At 47.8% G+C, this 24,653-nt stretch overlaps 1 protein-coding gene across 4 annotated transcripts in view; it reads left to right on the forward strand.

Annotated features, from left to right (window-relative positions):
• LOC126921857 (uncharacterized) overlaps nt 1–24,653 on the forward strand; it is a 142,227-nt gene that overhangs the window by 89,947 nt on the left and 27,627 nt on the right. For all 4 annotated transcript variants that reach the window (XM_050733828.1, XM_050733829.1, XM_050733826.1 and 1 more), the window contains 2 exons: nt 18,944–20,773; nt 20,897–21,092. In XM_050733828.1, the coding sequence (XP_050589785.1) occupies nt 19,089–20,773; nt 20,897–21,089 (1,878 nt within the window). In that variant the 5' untranslated portion in view covers nt 18,944–19,088 and the 3' untranslated portion in view covers nt 21,090–21,092. The remainder of the gene's footprint in view (nt 1–18,943; nt 20,774–20,896; nt 21,093–24,653) is intronic.

A 24,653-nucleotide genomic window follows, 5' to 3' on the forward strand; every position in this document is an offset into this window, starting at 1 on the left:
TCATAAATATAACCCGTTATAAATCGTCGTAGTTTAACGAACGCGGTGGAAAAACTGCGAGATAATTGCATCGCTCGTGCCGGTCAATTATAAAGCTGAAAAATCGCCGGGTTAATCGTCGATATCTTGGAATCGAACGCTTCGTTGCGACTCGCGGCCTCGGTGAATTATTGAAATCGTATATCGCCCCTGAAGATCGTTCGCGGACCTCGAAGATTCTGGTAGTTCCTCGAGATTAAACCGATCTGGTTTTATTCGATCAGCTCCAAACGTTTGGTATCTTTGATAACCTTCGCGATTACGCTTTCTGCTTAATGCCTAAAAATATATTTTACCTTGGAGACGATTAAAAGAAAAAGCAACGAGATTTATCGCTCGCATAAAATTATCGTGTCTCATACAGCAACGATAACCATGCGTACAATTTAGGAAATTCTGGAAAACTCAATTGCCAATTCAAACAGAGCCATCGCTACATTGGCGATCATCGCTCTATGGAAAACTGGAGCGTATCATTTACACTCGTTAAATGCATAAACATTTACCGCAATCTACTTACGTCTCTACGCTTCCTTGTGCTACGTTTACACCTAATTCGCCATGCTAATCTACTTGCTTCATTTCCAGTTCCTTCTTCGATATACTTTTTCCATGTTCGATGGAAGATAGCGGCGAAGATGCTGCGATCGGTACAGTTAGACGATATTTTTACTAGTGTTCGTAGTCTTCTTTCCTTTAACGGTGATGCATTCGTTACGGTACCACCGTGTTCTCTGCATTCTTATATGACTGCTAAGTATACGGTTCATGTGTAACGTTCAGACGGTTCGTCGACGCCCTTGAACAATAAACCGCACACTTTTCCTCTCCGTCGCTCCGTTCCATTCCCATCTTTTTTCGACTTTTACGGCGTTCTCGTTCGTTCGCCATTTACATTCGTCGGAACGTATTTCGCGAGAGTTGCCATAAAAGAAATCGCGCACCTGCTACGCCAGGAAATATTTTCCCGGCTGTGCGGCACAGGATGCGTGAAATTAGCTTGGGGATGAATCGACGAGGGATCGCAGCGAAAAAATTTATGCGACAACGCGCGTTGAGTGACTTCTTAATGGTTTATGGCGTCGACCCGCTGCTCTGGATAATTACACGCTCTTTTCTGATCTGCTGATTACCCTTTGTGTCGCCTTCCTTCGCTCGTGGTACACGAACATCCAGCGTAATTATCAACGAATCAAATACGGAACATCTGAAAAAAATACAAGCATATTTTTTCCATTTTCAAGGCAACGATATTTAGAAAAATCAGATCATTTTCAATCATCTCGACGAGAAAGATTGGTCCGCGGTAATCGTAGAAGAGACACAGAAATTTCGATAAGTTTACTTTCGGTAGCTGTAGCGTTAAGCTGGCGAGTTATACCTCGAGGTCTTCGAATTTCTCAATGCGATCGATTCTCGAAGGGAAGAAAGCTTCGTTCGGACAGCCAGTGGTTACCGGTTATATTGCACTGTAAATTGTCAAAGAGTTGGCAAAATGGACGTCTCTCCCTTGAAGAGAAAGGCGCGCGCACTCTGCTCGTGGTAATTTGTTTCCCGACGCGAATTTCTAATACAGGATAACTCTCGGGGTGAACGGCGAGTCTGTCTCTGGCGAGAACGCTCGTCTGTTACGCGTGTGTTTATGTAAATTACGATCTAACTGTTAAAGAAGGATTACCGGCTATACTCGTTGCCAGTCGATTGTAAATTACCTGCTGTAATAAGTTCTCTAGGTAGCGGAGTCGATCTCCAACAACGACGACCGTTTCGAAGACGATCGATAATCGACGATTCTTCGCCATTGCTCCATATCCTGGCTCGCGTCGTATCTCTTTTTGGGCAGCTCGATAATTTTACATTTCGATATCTTCGTTGAAAAGGTCGATGCAGGAGAAAAGTCGCGAAGAATTTTGGCAAACGATCGCCGTTGAACTTACTTGTTGGTTTTCTTTAAATTGAAGAAATAAAGTAATTGTAACAATACCATCTAAGCGTTTAAAGCGTCAAGTTTTCAGAATACAAGACGCTTCGTCTCTAAATATCAGCAATTCCCAAACGTTTATCGTCAAATGTTCAGAATAAACTTTCCGACTAACGATCAATTTTCCACGACGAAGAACGTTGGTATAGCGCGTCGCTGGCAAACGAACGCCGGTTTCCGGTTATCCTGGACGAGGCCGGAGCTTGTTGTTTATTCGTGTCAGTGAACTCTCCTGGATCGGGTCCATGGCTCTTTGTTTCAGCCCCCGAAGGGTTCGCTCGCTGCTCAATAGCCGCGTTCAATGTTGCACAACGAGACTGTAGCCGCATTGCAGGCAACAACAACGACGACAACGGGTTGTAACTAAATCCACCGTCGCGACGATGCCTCGACCTTGAAGTGTACGCGTGCGTTCTCCTGACACACGCTCCGGGCACTCGAACTTTTCCCCTAAGCGTATCCAGGATCGTGAATAATCGATAAAATCCGATGTTTTACGGAATTAATTCTACGAAAAAGCGTTACAGAGTTGAAAACTTTGCTCCGAAGGGTCACGAAGATGGAACCAAATTGAATTCGTTTCGAGGAGGAAAGCAAACTTTCCGAGTACCGTGGAAGAAATACGAAGAGCGACAGACGATAATCTGGCGAGATACACGCGTCGAATTCAAGAATCGGAATATATTTTCTACGCTTTTCCTAACACGCAAGAACGAATTTTTAGTAATTTATCTAAAATATTCAACGCCATAAGGGAAGCTCGCGCGAATTCAACACCGTGGAAGATTTATTAGAACAAAACGCTGTTGCTGGCAACCGAACATCATTCCCATTGCGTGGTGTTTGTCCCATCAACAGCCCAGCCCATGAAAGGCAGCTCGAAATCGAGGTTCGCGACGGGCGGGGTGTAACGACGCGAAAGAAATATCAGCCACTTGTCAGCATCCAGTTCCGAGCGGCGATTCCACGTCCGACAAATGTTGGAGAATTCACGGTGCACGGTCGAAGAGGGATTAAGGTTGCTTCTGCATCCTCCTCCCGTTCTTCGAACGGCCAACACGCAGCAAAGGAAGCGAGGATACAGAAACGGGCCGTAACTAAATCCGCGAGCAGTTTCAGAGAGCCCGTGGAGAGGAGACCTTGACACTGCTCGTGTCCGACACACGTTCGTCGGCGAACTTACCCACGTGCAGAGCCGTGGATAATCGATTCGATCGTAAAATACGCTCCTTAGGCTGCCTGGCTGCCTCGTCCGCCTGGCTGACTCTCGTCTTCGTCTTCTACCACTCTCGATCTCGCTCGCCTCTTCCTCTACGTTCTACGCGCTGATAGCGAGGCGTTTTTACCGTGTCGCTGATGAATTTGGCGCGGATTGTCGGGGTCTTCGTCCTTCTTCCGTCGCTTCGGTCGCTAATGTTCGATGTGACGTTGCAGAGTACAAAGTCGCGCAAGAGCTCGCACTCGGCTGTGACTCGACGATCGAGAGAGTAATTTTCCATTTACTTTCCGTATCGACGCGGGCTACTGTCATTCCGTTTCTGCTCGAGCACCGGGTAAGTAGATCCAGCACGAAAGAAGACCTCGCAGTTCGCTGATATGATACATGCCGACGCGTTACTAGGAGCCCATAGATAACGGAGAATTAAAGTGGAAAGACTGGTGCCGCGAGATAACCGGTAGTCCGCCTCTTGAGACCAGCCCCGGCGTAAGGACCAGGAACAGTAGCTAATCAGTGGTATCTGATAAAGATTACAGCGAGGAAACGAGATTAGAATCAGTTCACGAGTCGGTTACCCACCGGGATGCTCGTTGCCACAGCATGGAAAGCGTTGCTTTTACTTAATTTTACGCACGGTAATCCGAGCTGACGTCTAATTGTAGATCCTCTGGTTTCTCTCTTCTAAACACGATCGATCACTCGTTCGGAACCCAACGGACCCGAGGGCCATCATCAATCTAGTTGGAGGGACGTTGCGCAAGAGGCAATCCTCTTTTAGTCTTTTGGTTTCCGTGCGTTTCGCGATTTAGTTTCGACAGGCAGAAGCACGCGTGAAACGTTAATTCGATCCGGCGGTGTATCGCGCGCGAACGCCTGTCCAGCGCTTGAAAACGATTATCGCACCGGCAAAATTAATAGCCTCTAATCGAAGGTAATAACGCGGCCGGTCGATTGCGTTCGTGCCGCGTGCACGCGGTCAATCGTGAAAAATTCGCCTAGCTGCGTCCGATTATTTATCTCGTTGGAAAAGATGGCTACCGGTGGCCTGACGGTAACCCGCGTACGAGTTTCCTGGCTACGATCAGCGCGATTTTCGACCGAACGGCACGCGGGAACATCCGTTTCTTAACGTTGAGTTTCTGAAGCGTGAAGGTGACTGATGAAGCGTGAATGGAGAAAGCAGGAAGTTGAAAGTTAGGTTTGTTGGGTTGCGCTGGAAGACGCGATGTCGAAATTGTACGTCCTTACGTTTGATGGATGTTGGTCGTTTGGCTCGGTAGACTCGTTCGAGTTACGCGTGTAATTCGTTTTTAACAAACGCGTGAGGAAACAAATGCCCGCTGTCTAGAGATAAGTTGCTCGCCATCAGGCGCGAATACCCATAATATTTTTCGAATCTGCTAATCTCTTTGGTTCATCGATCCGACCATCTCCAGCGTCCCTTTGCCTATGGTCGGATTCTGATCGGCCTGTACCTCGTCTTTTCTCGTTGTTGCTCGTTCAGCAGAGGGCAGAGGTGGCTCGAGTGCACGGAATCGCGGCTATGCGCCAGCGGAAGATCGCCGGCAGGCGCTGCATCCCTCTCTCTTTCTCTCTCTTGGACACGGGAGGGAGCAGTGGGCGCCTCCGCGTCGTAGTTATATTTAGATTCGCGCTGACCGGCTTCGTGCTTCTTGTTTTACATTTAGTCGGGCATCACACCCGTTCCCACCCTCCCCGGCTCACCTCGCGCGATTCCACAGCGGGAGAGATCCTGCGGGAGATCGAGGCCCGTTTAGAGCACCGAACATCTCGTCCCGATACGATCCTCCGACGTCGTAAACGCGAGGACGCGGCTGCTCTCGTCCTTTATTTCACAGAGCTTTTCAAAGTACTCGGTCGAGATTCGGTTGCTTCGTCGATACAGTGTTTCTCTCTGTGCGGTGATTCTCTTTCGATCTGTTCGACGGTATTTCGTTAAAATTCTATCGATCGGGAGTCGCGATGTCGAGAGCGATAACGAGTTTCAAAGATTTGTCTACGGTTTTCAATGGCAGAATGCAGATACTGTTTTTCTACGCAAAGAAGAGACAAAGCTAGAGACACGATCGGATACGGAAGGCCGAAATGCAAAGCGGTCTCGCTAAAGCGTTTTATTCGTCGGTGGACAAGAACGAAACAGTCACGCACCTCTCGAGGGCCGAGCAGTTTGGCTCTTAATTGGCTGATCAAGGCATCAAGGAAGTTGGTCGTTTTTTGCCGGGCTCCCTCGTGAATTCTCCGCGATCGGCCGATCTTATTCAATTGGACCTTCTTAATGGAGACGGGAATCGACCGATCGGAGATAAGTAGCTGAAACATACGCGACGCGGTCTCTTCTCGCAATTTCGTCGGCATCTTCGACGAATTTTCGACGAATTTTCGACCATTTCTGTTGCCTTAAGAATCTCCGATACTATCGATATCCACTGTCGGCCAATTACTACCGTTCCAATTAATACCGTTACATCCTCATTCTCGATATTCCATTACCTGTATCTTCGAACAATGTTTTATAATACGGTGATCAATATTTTTACAAGTCTCGAGTACTCTGGCTGCTTAACCAGATCATCGAAATATTCGAAGATAGATGTAAGAAAATTAATCGACGTTAAAAGCGCTGATGATTCTTTGGAATCCACTCGTCCGTGTGTATTTCTCAAGTATCAAAATGGCAAGCAAGCACCGGAACATGTTCACCAGGACAGTTTCCCTGATCGCGACCGGCGGAACGAATTCTAAATGTCACGATAGCATCGCTGGAATCGCTTGGATCTCCATCAGCCAGGAAGTACTGTTAATTTCTTACTAATGGGACGGCACAATGACGATCGTACTTTGCATGCAGCGTCCCGGTAACAATGTCGAGCGAAACCAAGTCGACCGTCGTACTCTTCCTTCTTTTCTGCTCGTGGGAAACCCGTCGAAGAATCCACCTCCGCGAATCGGATGTAGTCGAACCGGCGATGATATCGGCTTCGAGCGAGACGTTCGGTCGTCCGAACGACCGCGATCTACCGTTCTATTCTCGTTGCTCTACTCCTTTCTTAGATCGCGTGGCTCGAACAAACTTCTAAACACGTACCAAATTCGTTTAACGTTAGACCTACCGACCGTCAGAGCGTAAATGAGTCGAAGAAATCGAAGCGATGGATACCTGAAAAGATATAAAATATTTTATCCAAACAGTTTACAAAAATCGCTCGAATCTCCGAAAATCTAATAAGGAATAAAAAATTGATATGAACTATGAATTTGCTGTAAATTTTGCCTGAAATTTCCTGAATATTTCGTTCGAGTAAATAGCTGAAAACTCTTCACCGATGTGGCACACCTGTATCGCGGCAATCTGCACCCGTATAGTAGCAATTTACGAAGCGGAAAAAACTTGCCGCATGTGCCGCGCCAAAGTTGGGGATTCGAGCGTTACGTGGGAAGAAAAAAGCGCGGAAAAAGCTATAAAACCGGAGACCAAGTTAACAGCCTTGAAATCAAAGTTGAAACTGCCATATTATTCACCTCGAATGCTTGGGAATTACGTAGAATTTCCGACTTTTCTCGAAAATGGTTCCACGAGGGTTGCTGTCGGAGTTGCTTGGTTTCAATTAACGCTGGTTACGCCATAAGGCTAACAGAATCGCAGAATGAAATGGAAGAACCGCAACGCAACGCAACACGACAGTGCACTTGGGCCGGTGTTCACGGTGCTTATTCCGCGCAGGAAAGAAGTCGATGAGTGTCCGCAATTAAGAGGCGGGACGGTACAAGAAAACATCTGCAATGTAGATGCAATCCACTTAGTTGCAGATCCCCTTCATACAGGGTTCTTAATATAGACGCGATCGCCGGTAAAAGGAAGCAGAAACGAGTCGTCCGGTAGCGGGAAACCGCGATTCCTTTTTCGTGCTCTACGTATCGAGACGCGCCTCGAACTCGTGTCGGAGAGATTGATCGACTCGCGGTCGTCGAATTCTTCGCATTTCCACCATCTCGCTTCTATCTGCTCAAAGTTACGATTAGAATATATAATTACGAGGACGATTCGAAAGACTCGCCTGGATATTTGAACGTCGTTGAATTATCGTACGACAATCTCCCTTTCAATCTGCAAACTCTGTAAATGGAAGACGGATGAAAATCCTACAAGATTGGTGGCTAATCGAAATCGCGTGTGTCGCGTAACTCCGTCTGTTGGAGCAAAAAGAAAGCGATTAAACTGCATTTAAATTGCGAATCATCATCGAACAGTGTTCGCTTGAAAGTCACGTTTTCTGTTATTCTCTAATGACCCTCGAAGAAAAAGGACGTATACCACGATCACAGGGTAGAATCGCGATAGCCGTGACGTGACGGGCGACCGATCTAACGACTTATTAATGTTAATGCCGGCGGAATGAGAAAGCACCGGCAAATGACAGACGCTGATCGTGCGTTTTCCAAGAACGTTGCACCGTAATGCGTAGCCCCGTCACGTACGATACAATTTCATTCAAATCGTCCGCATCAGATTAGCTAGTTCTCCTCGTGCCGCGGGTGTTGCGGCTATCGAGAGTGAAAATAACGCGCGGATCGGTGAAACCTTGTCGCTTCGAATCCGATTCCTACGCACGTGGACGAAGGTTTTTCAAGAAGGCATTGTTACGAGCACATGGTGCAGATAAGTGGAGACACTGAGCGTGTTAAACGAGTAGTTCGTCCGAGGAGTTGGTCGAGGATGGAGCTTAGAACGTGAAAAATCGTAAAACGTTGCTCGCGAGCGACGTTAACTCCTAGCCAAGGTATAATCGCTGTTTCTTTTGTTCTGCTCGGTTTTAACTCTACCTTCTTTCAACCGCTTTCTCGCTGCTAATTATGGAAGCAATCAGAATTCTAGAAACTCGAAGACGAGCAACGCCTGGCTCTGAAACGCGTCGATCTCGATATCTTCGCAACGAAAAGGGTTTCGATCTCGGAAACCCGACGCAACGAAGATTCGACGCGGAAGAACATATAATGCGACGATAAATCTCGAAAATAGATACAGCGAGAAGCTTGGATCTTGAAAGCTCGATAGCAAAATGTGAACAAGCTGGATCGGAAAGAAACTTTCTCAAGATTCTCTAAACTTGAAAATTCGATGGCACAAAATTTCTAGCCTGGCGAGTCTACCGTCAGAAAGCTCCAATCTCGGAAGCTACATGTTCGAAGCTTCTAGAGGACGAAGATCAATTCCTTTCATCTAAATCCAGTTCTTTCAACGATTCGTGTAACGACGAGGAGCGCGTTTTCTTCTTTTTCTGACGAACGATTTCCCACGATCAGATTTCTTGGCAGTAGGCGTACTCGTTAAGCGACAATCGGTAAATGCTTCGTATTCGCGGAAGGTAATCGTGTTTACTTTCGATCATTCGACCGAGACAGTTGGACGCTGGTCGCCGTCGTTGCACCGTTTAGATCTCAACTGGACAGGAACGGTAACGCCTTCTTGTCGATCCGCGATCGAATCCCGGCTTTCTATACCCTCCACGGAACGCTGCTCGTCTCGTTATTGGATTCTTAGAACACGTCGAGACTTCGTTGCATTATAAACCTGCCGTTCGTAGCTTTACGATAAGAATACAAACCACTTTATATTCGAGAAGAACGCATGATTTATACTTTAAAAAAAAAACGTTTGTACGTTTATAAAATTATTATTTCCTTCAATATTATTATCATCTTCGATCTATAACATTGAAACACGTCGTTTTGCACGTAACCATACTTTCGGCTCTTCTAACGTCTTAAAACGAAGTAACGTAGCTGGAACTGTGGTATAATATCAAGATATTATAGGATATTGTCGGTGATCCAACGTATAACCCAACCATAATCCAGCCAGTCGATGTTTACCAAACTTTAGATTACAGAATTCGGCAATAAATTTTTCCATCCCACGTTTACGATTTACAATCGGAGAAGTTACAGCTGTGGCTCGCACGGACGTAAAAACCACGCTGCGAACTTCCTGACACGATCGTAAAAGGAGAGACGATTCGTAAAAGGAGAGACGAATCGTAAAAGGGAGAAAATCCTTACGTAAGCGACAGACAGCGTTGAAAAGTCGGCAAAAGGCGCGAGGTCGCGGACTGCAGGTAACCTCGTGCACGGAACCGCGTTCTCTTCCACTTCTTTTTTATTTCTTCCCTTTCGTTTCGTCTTTTTCTTCTGCTTTCGTCGAGACCGCAGACCCCGGCGAAACTGCGGCTTTGTTATGAAATAGGCTTGAAAGCGAAATGCCCGTGCACCGCTTCGCCCGAGTTCTGGCCCCGTTTCTTCTTGGTGCCGACGTTGCTCTGCTCCGGAGACAATGTTGCACGGAACAGTGGGCTCGATAATGCGACGATCGATCGATCTCCTCGATACGTGTGCACGCTTGCCGAACCGCAGACCAACGTAATGGAACGAGAACTCGATTTTCTCCCTTCGTGTTTTTCCAAGCGACCGTCTCGCGGACGATCTCTGTATTACACGTTCGAAATTTGTGAACGCAGCGTTTTATGTATTTGAAATTTCTGAGTCATCGAGCAAACGAAATCGGATAATCCAGCGAATATTCTAAAACCGCTTCTATCAGCAAATAAAATTCGAGTTTCCTTTGGTAGAAGCGACAGCAAACGACAGAAAGGAGGAAAGCCCGATCGACTCGGATACTTCGTTGTTAGATATCGAGTGGTTACCGCCCCGAAGAGTAAAATACACGCTGTCCAAGCGACAAAGATTAGCCATTTATTGAGTGGAAATTGGCCGACGTAATTACCGGCTGGAATAACATCGAATATTAATGCAGCGTCGTTCGAAATAAGCGGTTGGATAAATCTATGCTCTCTTAACAAGGTCCTGACGCGTGACAGCAGCCATGAGGTTAGACGGTGTATCTCGTAACGCGTCCTTAATGCACCCACGACACCGATAAAACCGTAGCCACGCTATCCGCGGAACCGCTACAGGGCCGAGATATCGGCCGGACGTGCCGGAGACCATTGTGCCTGGTCATTAATAAATTTCGGGATCAAGGTGAACCGGTGCTCTCGTTCGGGACGGTAGATTAATCCCCCGAGGGCTGCTTAATTATTCATGGTGATGAGGTGTCTGGTTGAGACTCGGTCGATAAACCAGGCATTCGAGAATCTCTGCGCACCGGTTTGCGGAGTAATTTCGTTGTTTATTCGTTTGGCCGAGCAATAGCTTGTTAATAGCCAGTTTTCTTACGTGACGTTTCAAACGATCGGCTTGAGATTTATATGGAAGTTAATGACACCTTTTGTTCTTTTCTAATGGCATGTTTGCAATCGGACGAGATTACACAGATGGTGGATGGTAATTCGAGCAGGAAATTAAGCCTTCAAATTTGTACTTTGGAACGGCTATCCCACGAACATTGATCGCTCTTTCGAATTATCCACCTTATTGAATCATCAAAGATCGACAAGGTTTAGTAAAAGTACGCGTGAACATTTAATTTACTAGCGACCACGTTACATTCGCAACACTCTGCCTCTGCCAGTGTGTTGCAGCGAATATTTCGATCGTTTAGTAAGCCACTTGCATTTACTCGATACCTTTGCCAAGATACAAAGTACACCAACTCGTAAACCTATACATTTGTATGTGAAGTTTCGCATTAACGTTTCTACATTTTTCCCCCTAAATTTTCAATCTCGCTCCAAAAAAAAAAAAAATCTCATTGGAAGCCTCTAAAACGGAATGAAAAGGAAAAGTGAGAAAGAAAAAAAAAAAAGAAGCTGTGTGGCAATAAATTGAAAGCAAACAGTCGGCCGTCGAGACGGTCCGGGGAGCAGCAGTGTTAACCAGACGTTAACAATCCGCGGCATTAAATTCCGCCGGTCGGTCGATCGATCCCTCGGTTGCATCTGGCTGGCTTGCACAATTGGAAAGGCTGTCAGCGTCCGTGTACCGGGGAACGATGATTCTGCGGTCACTCGTCGAGGCCTCGCCGCTGCCACGGTAGCTGCTTTCCTACTAGGCTTTCCAGCCGGGCTTTGTGCTTCTATTAGCGAGCGCGCACGTGCGCCGCTACATAACTTATTGACAGTGACGGCGAGGCACGAAAGGGAAAGGGGGAGGTGGTCAGGTAGATGGAGAACGCGCGAGCCTCGCGTCTTGGTGAAAAGGAGATCCGCAGAACAGGAGGGAAGAAGAGAAACAGAGTGGAACGAGAAGAAGAAGAGAGAAACCTTTTACCGGCGGCGCATCTCGCGAACGATACACCCAGCCACAACCGCTGCACCGTCGAGATGCATCGTTTTTCTCTGTCTCTTTCGCCCTAGCCACCGCCTACGTGATGGAATGAATTGGGAGAAAGGAGATCCTCGGGGAGAAAGAAGAATCTCTAGTCGGAGTCTGGTTTTCTGGCTTCGTCGAGAGGTTCGTGTACGGGCTTCTTTAGCTTTTGGATTAGGTCGCGACGAGAACGCGACAGTTAAGAGCTGGAACAATTTCCTGGAAACTTTCCTTCTCGATAATACGTACTTGCAAGTTTTACAAATTGTCCGAAAGTATTTGCATTCGTGTCAGTTCAAGTATTTCTAATCTTCGAGGGACATAGAAAGGTAAACGTGGATATTGTTGGAAGGAAAGAAAAGGACGAGGACGAGGTATAAAGGCAGAGATTGGTGATGGCGAAGAGCGGAGAGAGAAAAGGAGGCAATTGCCGCGAAAAGACTGATTCGAGATGGACGACGTGCGACCACTTTTTAAACTCGTGCCACCTTCCAATTAGCAATTATTGAGACGTTTCGACGATCGCCATGGAATCTTAAGAAGGACACGTCCGCGGGCGGATCGTCGCTATCTCGAAACTTGTCGCGTGAAAAACTTCGTCGACGCTGACTGCCTTTAATTGCGCCCGAACCGAACGTTCGAACGAAATTGGCCATCGTAGCGATAAAGAGAATATTCTGAACAGTTCAACGTGGAAATAGTTAAACTCGATGTGCAAAGGTTCTTCAGCCTGGGTTGCCGAGAAACTCTGATGGAGAAAATATCGATTTAAAGAACAATTTACCTCGATTTACGTTCCTCTCGTCCAAGCTCGTCCGAGCCACTAAACATTAAATTCACCTTAAGAGCGAGGATCGAATCGTTCATTGAAAGGTTTCAAGAATCACGTGAGCAACATAGATCACGAATGCTGACCGTGAACGTTCGCCTGGTACGTATATGTAAGAGCAGGTAGGAGAGAAGATTACGAAGCGGGCAGACGCGTGAGACGGTTCCACGTGTCACGGCGCGTCTTCTTCGAACGGCACTGCCCGTCTTCTGCCGTGTTCTCGGTTAATGCATCACAATCATCGCGGAACCAGGAACAAGAGCCATCAGCGAACTTTCAGAACTCTGGTCCAAGTATGATGGATGACTGTCTGTTCTTGCTCGGTTCGTGAGGAAGTTATTACTGGTTCGCGCGAGCCGAGGCTAGTCATGTCCCGTGAAAAAACGCAGAATGTCGAGCATGCAGGGCCCCTGAAACTCCCTCGAAAACCACCTCTGCTCCCTCTTACTGCGCTTCGAGTAATTGGTTAACGAGCCCCGGCAATCTCGCGTCCGATCGACGAACCCCTTTTTCTTACGTCTCATTGAATGGAGTTTCTTATCCTATCCTGCCGGATGGAATTGATCTTCCGTGATTTAATTTTATTTAAAGGAGAACAGACGATTCGAGAGATCAAAGCGAAAGTGACGAAGATTTGTTGGTATTCCGGAGCTTTCGGCAATTCTTAATCTCGCTAATCGACGTTCGTTATGATCGAACTTCTTGCAAGTAGCGTTCATTTTCTCAGGACTGGCGTTGGAAAAAACGACTAAACGAAAATCACTCGCTTCTCGATGAAATGAAAACAACCGATCGATCGCAAAAAGACTAGAATTTAATCATAGGTTATCGAACGAGGCAAAGTCGTGCGAAGCAGCTTATAATTGCACGCTGGCGGAAGCGGGATAGACGAAAACTGTATGATTTCCAGCGAGCGTCGTTTACAATGTAGCCTGGTCAGCATTTTGTCGCGATAACTGGTTGAATTAACGAGCGCCGTTCCCGTTGCTCGACCGCGCGAAACTGGAATTTCGCGTCGTTCGTGATGATTTATAAATAGGTCGTTCATAGGCGACGATCAAGACCTTGAGAATGTCCGCTGACTGCTGACACCTCATCGATATAAATCCTGATTCTTGATGGCGTGCCGCGCGATTTGAATATCCGTGACTCGCGGTTCAAAGCACCTCTTTCATCGTTTTACCCACGATGCTACCGCCGTCTCTTTTTCTCGTCCGACACCGGTCATAGGATTTTATTCGCGAGGTGGAGCCGCGATTATTATAGACATCGTGAGCTATCAAATTTCACGTTATCGTAAATAGTTCGTCATTTCGGTTCGTAATTACCAGTCGATGATATTCTAGAAAAAGAGATTGTCAACTTTAATTCAACTTTATTCTATCAACGGGTATGCGATATCCTTCAAGTCGACACTTGCGTGCAGTTTCCGCGTTATAAAGGCTAATCCTAGTTCGACACTGCGATCATCCTGTTGAAACTCCCAATTTTATTTCTATCTTATTTCTAGCCATCTTCGCCGACTCTAATTCTGATTGTCCAACGTCGTTAAATGTTTTTTCTGTCATTTCCACCTGTATCGAAACCACTGATTTTCTTTGACGACGCTTTCCATAATCGGAATTATCAAGCATCGCATCCATCCTACAACGTACGAACCCAGAAGCTCTCGGAGAGGAGAGTTTCGTCTCGATCGGTGTTTCTCGCGATTGCGAAAGCCACCAGCTGGCATAATTTCACGTCAGACTCGCGGCATACGTGCCCGGCCGTAATTAGATTAATACGCCGCGAAATTGGATTAAGAAAGCGAGGCGGCGGCAGCCAGCGCCGCGGATACGACAACTTTTTCGTGAGAACGCCACGAGGGTTAATTAAGGCCCGACAGGCCGGGTGCGAACGACTTGTCACGTACGAGCAGCCTATCTTTCTCCCTCTTATCCTTTCTCTTTCTCTCTCTTTCTCTTTCTATACCCTCTTGTTGCTCCCTCGTTGTCTCCTCTAGCCCGGCTCTCTTCTTCTTCCGATCGCCATTTTGGTTCTTTGTTGTCGAAGACGATCCAACACGGCCGATCGTCGTCACAGTCCGCTCCTTCGAATTAACGAGTTCGCGATTTAATACTATTTATCCGTACCGTTAATTCGTTTGCTTAAAAAATTAGTATTTCTCTTATAGTACAATAATATATTTAGAGATCGGTAAACATCCATCGACATATTTCATCTTTTTTAATTTCTCGCTACCCTCTTCTTTCTCGCGTAATTTCTCATTAATTTCGACATTAAGAATAAAATTTGCCTTCTTTTTCTTCTTTTTTTTTCTGTTAACTTCGCTTCTCTCCACGTTCTCCTCTTCTTGTACCCTCGCATTGACCCAAAGCCTTCTGCGAATCTCTCTGACCGTCCGCTCACGGGACGAGCCAGCGTGTAAATCATTTCGAAAATGGATACGTGCGCGCGTTACTCGCGTGAGAGTCGAAAAAGAGGCTGGGAATAGAAAGAGAGACCGAGGGAAGATACGATTATGGTAATACCCTACAGGCGTGGCTCGAAATGTGATTACTGGAACGAAGACTAATGCGTATCGGCCTTGGGAATTTTCAGCGTGTTATCAAGCGAATCTTGACGAGTCTCGACATCGTTTCTTCGGTACGCGAATACCCCTTTCACCGTTTAATTTCGATCAGAAATTCGAACCGGACCAATGACGTCGTGAATCGAAGGAGAAAATTCGGGCGTGTCAATTTTGAAAACTACGATACGTCGCAGCGATCAAGTCCACAGCTACATACATTTTTACGTGCATCGCGGTATTCGGATAATTCATTGAAACGTGAATTTGCCGCAGCCACAGCCGCTTAATCCTCTTTGAAACATTTATTTTCCTCAAAGATCTTATCTCTGGCCAACGTACAACGATATCACGATCCCCGCGAACCAACGTACGCACCATTAAACCACCCTGACTTTTACGGACGCCCTGTTCCCGATGAGGTCGACGTGGTCTAGGGCTGGAGCAAAGGGTCAAAGAGTCTGGTGCGTTGTCGGTTGTCGCGGGGACAATCGTCGCGTTGCGATGGCTGGTGTTGAAATCTCACGGAGGAAACAAAAGGATCGCGGAGGGACGCGGTGGTAGCTAAGACAGACTCGAGCACGGTGAAAGCTGGCTCGGGCCGTGGCGTATAATTCGAGGGCATGTCGATAAATCAGCTCGTGTTCGCGTACACTAGAACGAGAGGATCGATCGTAGGGGAGCGAGATCGACGAAGAACGCGGAGAGACGCCGCGGCGCGCCATGCGTTACGACACACGCTCGTCTATTCGTGGGCGTCCTGCATGTATCACGAGTGATCGAGTACCGCGTCGATCGCGACTCGCCACGATATTCGAGGGCGCTGCCTTTGGGGCTGTGCGATGGTTTCGAAAGCGTTTTTTCACTTTTGCAATCTTTTGCTTCTTTCTTTTTCTTTTTGTAGAGTACAAGGCGTGGCAGCTTAAGTTTCTCGATATGGAAGTTTCGAGCTTTGAAATTAATATTTGGAAGCATATAGATTTTTTATACGAGAATACCAATTTTTAGGTAACAATCGTCGATAAAAATTTTCAAATTTATTCGAGCGAATCCTGGAGAAAATTCGAGGTATGCGAATGCGTGGTTATCGTTTTAACGCGGTCCGTCGACCTCCATAATACACGGAATGCCGTTCGCCGACTACAAACTCGCGTACTAATTCCTCGCCACGCACCGAAGGCCGTGTAACAATAAAACATTACGATTAGACGCCGTGTTTCCGAGTTTGCGACCGTTTGCCCGCTCGTAGGCGTCACCCGTGCTGTATATCGTCATCGAGCCTGATAAGTATCGTAGCGGACTATCGTGAACCTCCCGATCCCTCCGAACACAAAGTCCACCTTGGAATCTTTAATCGTATTTCAAGAAACGATTGGTATCTGCTCGATGAATCTTGCCCTTCCATCGATCCGCCACAACTCCTTTCGATCGCTCTATTGTTCGAATTTTCCAAGATAATTCCTAAGTATTGTGTCGTGAAACATTGCTTCGATTAGAAAATAGAGAATACTTGATATTCTTCGTTATTTTTACGAGATACTCTGTCGATAATGTTCTTTCCATTCTTCGATGTAAATTCCACATGGCAAATGACAAATACCTCGTGATAAAAACCGATTAAAATTAGCGTATCATTGCGAATAGGATTTTCCTCCGTTGCTTCGGATAAAGAGGATTTGAGGTACAAGTAGAGACAGCGAAGAGTATGATTCGATTAGAAATTGGAAAATATAAAAAAATCGTGCCACTCGAACTACAGTACAACCAGTAGCCGTATACGTATAGACAGGTACGTAAAACAGCGCTATTCTCGCGTACATAACATCCCTGAGAAAGATGTCTCTTCTACGGTTCTAAACGGGCAGATTCCTTCAGAACCGTGCACGTACACTCCCATCGACTCGAAAGAGAGGAGAATCGCGGCTGGCCTCGGTGTGTATCAGATACAATGCGATCCGTCTGTTCCCGTATCGCGTAATCGCCTTATCACGGGAACACGCACGCCGGCGAACGAACATAACGGTTTCCTGCGTTCGATCAAAGCACAAGCACCGTTCCAAGAGGAAAAAATTCCAATACAAATTTGCATCGAGCCGCTCTCGCGCCCGCTAGAAATCCACCGTGAAAGCTTATGTGTGTAGTACACTGGAAGGAGATTCTCGTTCGACCAACAGGGAAATAGAGACAGTAATGAAATACAAACGGGTGAAAGAGTGAGACGGAGAAAGCGCGGTGCGGTCGTGTAAGAGAATGCAGGACAGGAGGAGTGTGTCGAATAACTTCCTAGAGGCGCGCCTGTCACGACGCCCCGGGTCATTGGTCACCCGGTGCTTATCTGCGGCTGGCTGCGGGCCATCTCGGAGGCCCCCTTTCAGACGGCTCGATTTTCACCGCGCGATTTCATTATCCCTCGATCCATGCCACGTACGCTTCTCGCCACTCTGAATGGGCCTTTCACACGGCCAGGCGATAAATTGCGACCAAGGATCGCGGTGTTACAACGATCCGGCATCTGGAACCAGTGCGTCGCTTCCGTGTGTCCACCATACAGCCCTTGCTTCCAAGGGTAAACAGCGAAATTTGCGAAATTGTGAAATTCCTCTCGATTAAGGAATGAAGGATCCTTTATAGGTGAAGATAAAGATTTGGCAACGAGTCGTTCCACGGAGAAAGAAACTTGGTGCGTGTAATATACATGGAAAACAGTGACACAGAACGTCTAATTCGGACAAAATAACATGGTAAAAGCAACCCCTAAACGTGAAACAGAATGTAACTCAACTATTCCATTCCTAAGGCTAATTTCGCCACACCGATCTACCTAAACGAAAAGGATAATTGGCATCGCCAAGCGTTCCGTCGACCCGAATCGAACCGGACCAAACGGTGATTTATATAATCCTTCGGGTTATCCGATATACACGTCGCAACGAGAGGTAACACGGAAGCATCGGCGCGAGGGTACTTCTGTCGGAGTACGCCCGTTCCCAAGAGTTACGACACCGCGGAATTTCCGTGGCGATCGCGCGGCATAACCGTGAAGCAATTCGTCCGAGGGAATCGCTTTTAACGCGATGCTCGATCGCTCGGTCACGATCGGTATGCCCCTTCCTCGCCATCTCTACGTACTTTCGTGAAATCCGAAACAATCGACGACTCCGCCCAGCTATATACGTACACTCGTTAGGTAACCTGGCTTTGAGATACGGTGCCTATCGTTCGACCGCGTTAATCGTCGGTTACACCGATGATACGGCCCTACGAGGAAGTAACGGGAAACGGGCCCACGATCGCGGCCTGTTTCGCTGTTCCAGTTCGACTCTCCGGGCCAAGCCGTCTTTCGATTGGTCACGGACGCGTGTATTATCCCTGCAGGCGTCGCTCTTAATCATCCAGCTGGAAACGTTTCTCGACGACGTTCTGATTTGTTCGAGTTTGCGGCTTCTTGCGAATTATCAACTAAAGAGCAACCGGTCAGGTCAAACCGATCGATCGATATCGCGTACCTTGAATGACTTAACGCTCAAGGTGGGGGAGGTTTAATAGATCGAGTGTTAGTGTAATTTAGCACTTTATTTGCACTTGTTGTACAAAAGTAAGGTTGGATGTTATGAACACGGCGGTTGTAAGATCTTGTTGAGAGTGAAGCATTTCACCCGCACGGTACGATGTTCCGATGACGACTGACTTAGCATATCGCTGATTCTCAGCAGCCGTTGGGTCTCGTCCGTCCATCGTGCCTTCCCGGCTGGGTTTTTTCCGATGACCTCGGAGTCATCAGCTCGGGGAGGACAGATACTTTGGAATTTCCCAAAGAAGAGATAGGTGCTGGCTGAGCCATAAACGTACGGTCACTCAAAATCCCGAACACGGTTTTTACATTTTGTATAGTTTTGTATTGTAGCGTCAAAAGTTTGCGATTGAACTTCGACACGAGAATTTGGATACTTCGTAAGAGCGATCTCTACTCGGAGACCCACGACGGAACCAATTCTGACGTATCGACGTCGGTTTCTGTTACAGATGGAGCATAGAGGCGCGGTGTCCGATCAGCAGGAGCATCAGTAGCGATACTCGATCGTCGGGGCCCTGAGCGGGCCCTCAGTCCGGGGACGTCGGCATCGGGGCCCGTGTTCGCGAGAAAGCTGGGCGGCGTTGCAGCGCCGCGATGGCCGCGACTGACGGTCAGATCGTCGTTGCGGCGGCACGCTGGGCCGAGGAAGCGACGTACTTGCGCGAATTCGTTTCCAAATATCGTCTTCCGGCGGTGATCAAGATCACGAAAGGTCAGTACGGTGGCCTGGGTGTCCCGACGCTTCCAGCGCCCAGCCTCCAGAGTACGGCCCTCCTGGTATCCGCTGGACGTCGACGAAAGATCGTCGCGCAAGCGGTGAAGATCAAGGAGGGACGCAGAGTAGTGGGCGTAGGGCCCAGGCTGGCCATCCCAGACTCTTATGCCGGCTACTTCGAGATACTGAGCGAGGAAGGTAGAGCTGTTCGCGGGATAGAGTCCGTGAACGAGCTGTGTCGAAGATGTCCAGAGGAAGGAGCTCTGGTCCGGGAGACCGTGCGTGGAATAGCTTGCAGAGTGGACGACGACTCCGGTATAGTTGTTCCGGAAGGGACGAGGACCCTGGCTGCCGGAGAGACGATTGTAACAGCTGGCGAGGTTAGTCTGCCCGGTCGCGGTAGATTTCTGCGCTGCGTCGACTGTCGAGGAGAGAGCGTCCTCCTGGGTATGGAGCTGCGCGGACGTTTCAGCGCCCTGGCGCGCGAGGACAATATCAGCGGCGTGCACACGGCTCGAGCGTTGCTGAGCAAGCGTTTGCCGTTGACGGTCAGACTGGTGCACGGTCAACCACCGAGGGGATTGAAGTCATCGTCGCAATTCGTTCCAGAGCTGAGGCTGTTATCGACCTTCGAGGAAGAACACGTGTTCGCCTTGCCGTTACAGAGAGAAGGGGCTGCCGTGGCGTTACCTTTGGCCGCTCCGTTGAAGCTGGTCAAAGCGCGAAACGAGGAAGCTCTCAGATCGATGCAGGAGTTCACGAGGCTGGTAGAGCGCGCGTCGCGTCTCGTTGCCGACGTGGCCGATCGCGCGCACGTGCTGGACGGCCGACTGGGGGAGAGCAAGCCATCCAGGCAGACTAGAAGCGGATCCGGTTTCCTCAGGCGATCGTCGACCAATTCGGATAACGGGCCGCCGAGCCACCACCGGAACAACGCCAGCCATCACCATCATCATCATCACTATCACAGCAATGGACACCAGGCGTCCTCTGGACACGCGGGCTACCGGGACGAGAATCGTGTGCCACCGTCCGCTTGCACGGAGGAGTACGACGAGATCGATCAGATTTACGACTATGTCCGCGGGTTCGCGCCGCTACCGAAGAGCGTCAGGTCCCCTTACGAGAGCCCGTTGCCGGGGGCACAGGGGTCCAGCCCACCTCTGACGCCGGTCACGGTAACGATCGCCCCTCTGCTCGACGACAGACCAGAACCACCTCCCATAGAGACCATACCGACCAAGAAGATCCAGGCAGAGAAGAGGACCAGACGCGCCGTCAAGGAGGCTCCACAGCCGAGAGTCGAGAAGCCGCCGCTGGCGAAGCTCTACGTGAAGAACAGCGGAACTCAGAGGGGACGTCCTTTGATGAGGCAGAAGAGCGCGTCGCCGTTGAAAGAAACGCCACCCGGATACAAGGGTGGATCTCCGCTTTTTAACATCAGATACAAGAGTTTGACGAACCTGCAGCAAGCCATGGAGCTGGATGGTACGTTGGATTCGAGCCATTCCGGGGGAAGAACATCGGGGGACTCTGGTGCTGGTGCTAAGCTACCGGAAAAGAGGTACGAGCAATTTTTCCAATAGCTTGTTAACGAGATAAACGAAGGTAGGGTAAAAGTAAGAATCGAGAATTGTATCGGGGATTCGCAACGGAGTAATCAGAAATTGTCTTATCGTTCGCTCAGATCGCGGCGTTTGAGTAGACCACGCTCGCTCACGAATTTAGTGTGGGAGCTCCGCGGCGGAAGTGGACTTGGCTGCGCGAGACCAGAAACCCCGCCACCAGCCACAGCAGCACCGTTGCCGCCGACTAAATGTGGACCACGTTTGGCTGTCACCGTTGTGGCACCCCGGCGTGTTGGCACGCTCTACCTCTAACTCGTGAGTACCGTTTCTTCTTAACAACTTCTCGTCCTCGCCATAGACCCATCCAATAAATAATTAACAGGCTTTAGCACTTAGGAACAGTGTTGTCGGCTTAAATCTCCACAGTTCCGGACCGAACGGTCGCCAATTTAATTCGATGAATCGCCCCTAGCGTTGAGAGCCAAATTGTCAGCTCCTGATCGAACTTGCTGAAAGAACATTCTAACAAAACATCTGTTCAAACGTATAAATACTTCCATCTGCATCTCCCATTTCTACTATATCCATTCACGTACCGTCGATGACGACTGGGATAGAAAAGACTGGGAGGAACAGACGTGCACCGGTTACAGCGCAGTTAGAACGTAATTTGTCCGGGAATCGTTAAATTTACAAGATCGTAGGCCGGGTCGAGGCATTAACGAAGCGCTTTACTGGCCGTTATAAGAGGTGGGCAAATGTTTCCCTATTGACCATGACTCCTTATACGTTTAATCGTCCCCTGCGCTCTCGTCATAATCTCGCGTCTCGGAAACGCACCTGCGCCATCCAGGAAGCAGCAGCCAGATCCTATTGCGAATTATTGTTGTTATCCTGACGTGCCTGCACCGCGTTGAAATGGTAACTTTTCCTACTTTGCCCTTTTTACCAATTAACGGGAACGTAACGAATTCACGCCGCAGCCTCGAGCCTCCTTTCGTTCTGATTCTCTGGCTAACGCAAGGTGCACGCAATGCATGTTCCTTGAGTATTTCTTTTTTATTTCTAATCGGGAACAAAGTGCGTTGAGCGTAACTACGTATCCAATTATTTTTATCGAAACTTCAAAGTCTATTCGGGTAAAGTCGTGCGGTGGGTATACGATGCAAAAATACGTTTCAGTCATTCCTGAATTTAACTGTGAGCGTGCAACGTTTAATCATACTTGAGTATTATTATGCACCCTACGCGACAACCATGTTATTCAACCGGAATGCAGATCTCATCTCCATTTAACTTAATCTACATAGGGGTTTATTATATTCAAACGAATTTCTGCACTTGCGTGCCACTATGCTTTTGCACTTACAAATTTTTCCATGAACGTGTAAATATCAAGAGCCTTGTAATCGATGAAAACCAGCCGTAAACTTAACCAATGGTATCTCGATATATCCCATAAGAACTGCAAGATATCGACACTGCAGTTCTTCCTATTCTATGGGAATAAGAACTGCTAAAAAAACGAGGAAGTCCTGAACGCGTGTATGATACCTTTCTTGGGGCGTTGAGGGGCGAGGGCAAGAACGCTTCCGGCGTATCCTGTGGAAATTTGTGGAAATTAGCGAGGTCTAGGCGGGTTAATCTGGCGTGTCCTAACCCTCCTCTCGGCTAGTTCCGTTCGAACGAGCGAAAGAAAACGCCAGGCTAAAGGGGGCGGGAAAGGGAGCTGCGGACGAAGATGAGGAGGACGTCGCAGGTGGAACGGAGACGGTGAGGAGATAATGAGGGAATCGGGAAACGAGAGAAAGACGGACGGTGAAGATAGTCGGTGGATCGAGCAAGCGGACAGCCCGGGGATACGTAACGTCATCCTCGCTCGCCGCGGCGATATAATAGCCCTGGTTTGCCTCGAAGCCGCTCCGTGAGCGGAATTAAACGAGAGCAGGTTCAACGGCTGAACAAACCGTGGCTTCCGGTCGGTGTTCCTCGTCGAGCGTCCGCGTTTACCCCTCTCGCAATAAACTTCAACTTGGCAATGGTGACTTCTTTGTTCGCGAACTGCATTTTGGCTTATCCGAACGGATGAGTTGGAATTTTCTTAAAATTTTGCGTGTAAAAGATGTTCGCCTGTTATCGGCGCGTATCGCAATTTGTAGACGAACGCGTAAATGATAGTCGTTCGTTTTAGAAGGAAAGGCACCACGCGACTTTTCCTCGTCTCAACGATCCCTTTGCTCGCTCGAATGCAGTCAAGGCTCGCGATGGATGCTCGAGGTCAGCGTTTCCTGCTTAATTAATTAACCAGGAGAGCATCGCCTGGCCTCCCCTGCGTTTCGACCAAGGGACACTTGGTAATTTTCAACTGTCGCGGTTTGATTATGCGCGTGCACGCATCCAGGCCGTGAAGCGCCTGCGGCTAGCCGCAAGTGACAAGCATACGTCCGGCAATTTCGCATAAAACACTGGGATAGCGTTTGAATGCTCCTTAAAACCACTGGAATCAACCACCTTAAGACCTCCAACTTTGGTATCTTCGTTCATCGAAAAATAAGATGCAGTGGAAGATTAATAGAAAATACGTTCTTTATCTACTTGTAATATTGCTATTAACGCGTATGATATTTGTAACGCGTAAGAAATTTTCAAATTCGCGCAGGATGCGCAGGTAGTCGTTACGAGATTAACAAATTTGCATAGGATGCTCTAAGTGAGACGTAGCGGAGCGTTTGCGTAAACCAAAGTTGCTGTATCGCGACGCGAAGTCTGGGTGGTGCTGTCTCATGATTGATGAGTGAACAAGATGGATCTGTGGTAGGTTGCTGTCGGAGGAAAGTAACCACGTTCCCTTATTCGTGTCAGGTTTGGGCTTGCGCTCTCGCGTATATCTTCATTGCGAAACTGCAAACTCTTGGAATCATCAGTTTCGATTATAACTATTATTACAACGAAAGCTATTTCCATGTCTCAAAGTGTAAAACACTCCTCTGCTTTCTGCCTCGCGGATTTCTAGGTTCTGAAGAAAGTATTCTCGATTCCCTTTCGTCGATGGTATTTACTAGATCGGAAACGCAATAATATTTCAAAGTCTAAAAACTTTCCAATCCTTTCACCCTCTATAAATAAAAGCTTCCTTTTTCATCTTATTTTCAAGATAAAAAAGAGGAAATATTTTCAGATCTCGTCGTTAATGATAATAAACCAGAGGCATGATCGATTCGCCTGGCAGAGTTTTTCACAGTCGATTTCGTCATTAGCATAATGGAGACGTGGTCACGTAAGCCACGCTCGCTCGAAGTTAAACGGTGGATGAACTGCGAGCGTTTCTCGCTCGCGAGAAGGACGTTTCCGCGGGATTATGATATCGAATTCGCGTGCCGACCGATAATAACCAGCTCGTGCTCGGAGCTGGTTCGGTCTCGCATCAGAAAATTAATAACCAAAAAAGAAACGAGAAAAAAAATGGACAATGATGAAACGAATGGCGATGGACATGGTCGGAAAACACAGTGTCCCTTGATTGATGTCGGATTAACTACCGACATTTACGAAGCTGATTTATTATTACAGACGGTCTTGCGTAATGCGATACACACACGGAACCGTTCATCTTTCTAATACGAGACCCGTCTCGTGTTCTCCTTTTATGAACATTTATCAGCTACGATTATTCGATGCTGAAGGGCTGTTGTCCGAGATCGGGAGTCAGGATAGTCCTTCCATTAGAAGGTGAAGGTTAAGGCGAAGTTTTCCGACCCGTGAATAGCGGTGATTATAGCCTTTCGAAGTCTTAAGAACGAGTTACATTCGTTTTGTTTTATAATGATACATTAAGGTTCGCTAAAAAATGTAATCCGTTGCATCCTTGATCCACTT

The sequence above is a fragment of the Bombus affinis genome, chromosome 11 (assembly GCF_024516045.1).
Source record: "Bombus affinis isolate iyBomAffi1 chromosome 11, iyBomAffi1.2, whole genome shotgun sequence".
Lineage (NCBI taxonomy): Eukaryota > Metazoa > Arthropoda > Insecta > Hymenoptera > Apidae > Bombus > Bombus affinis.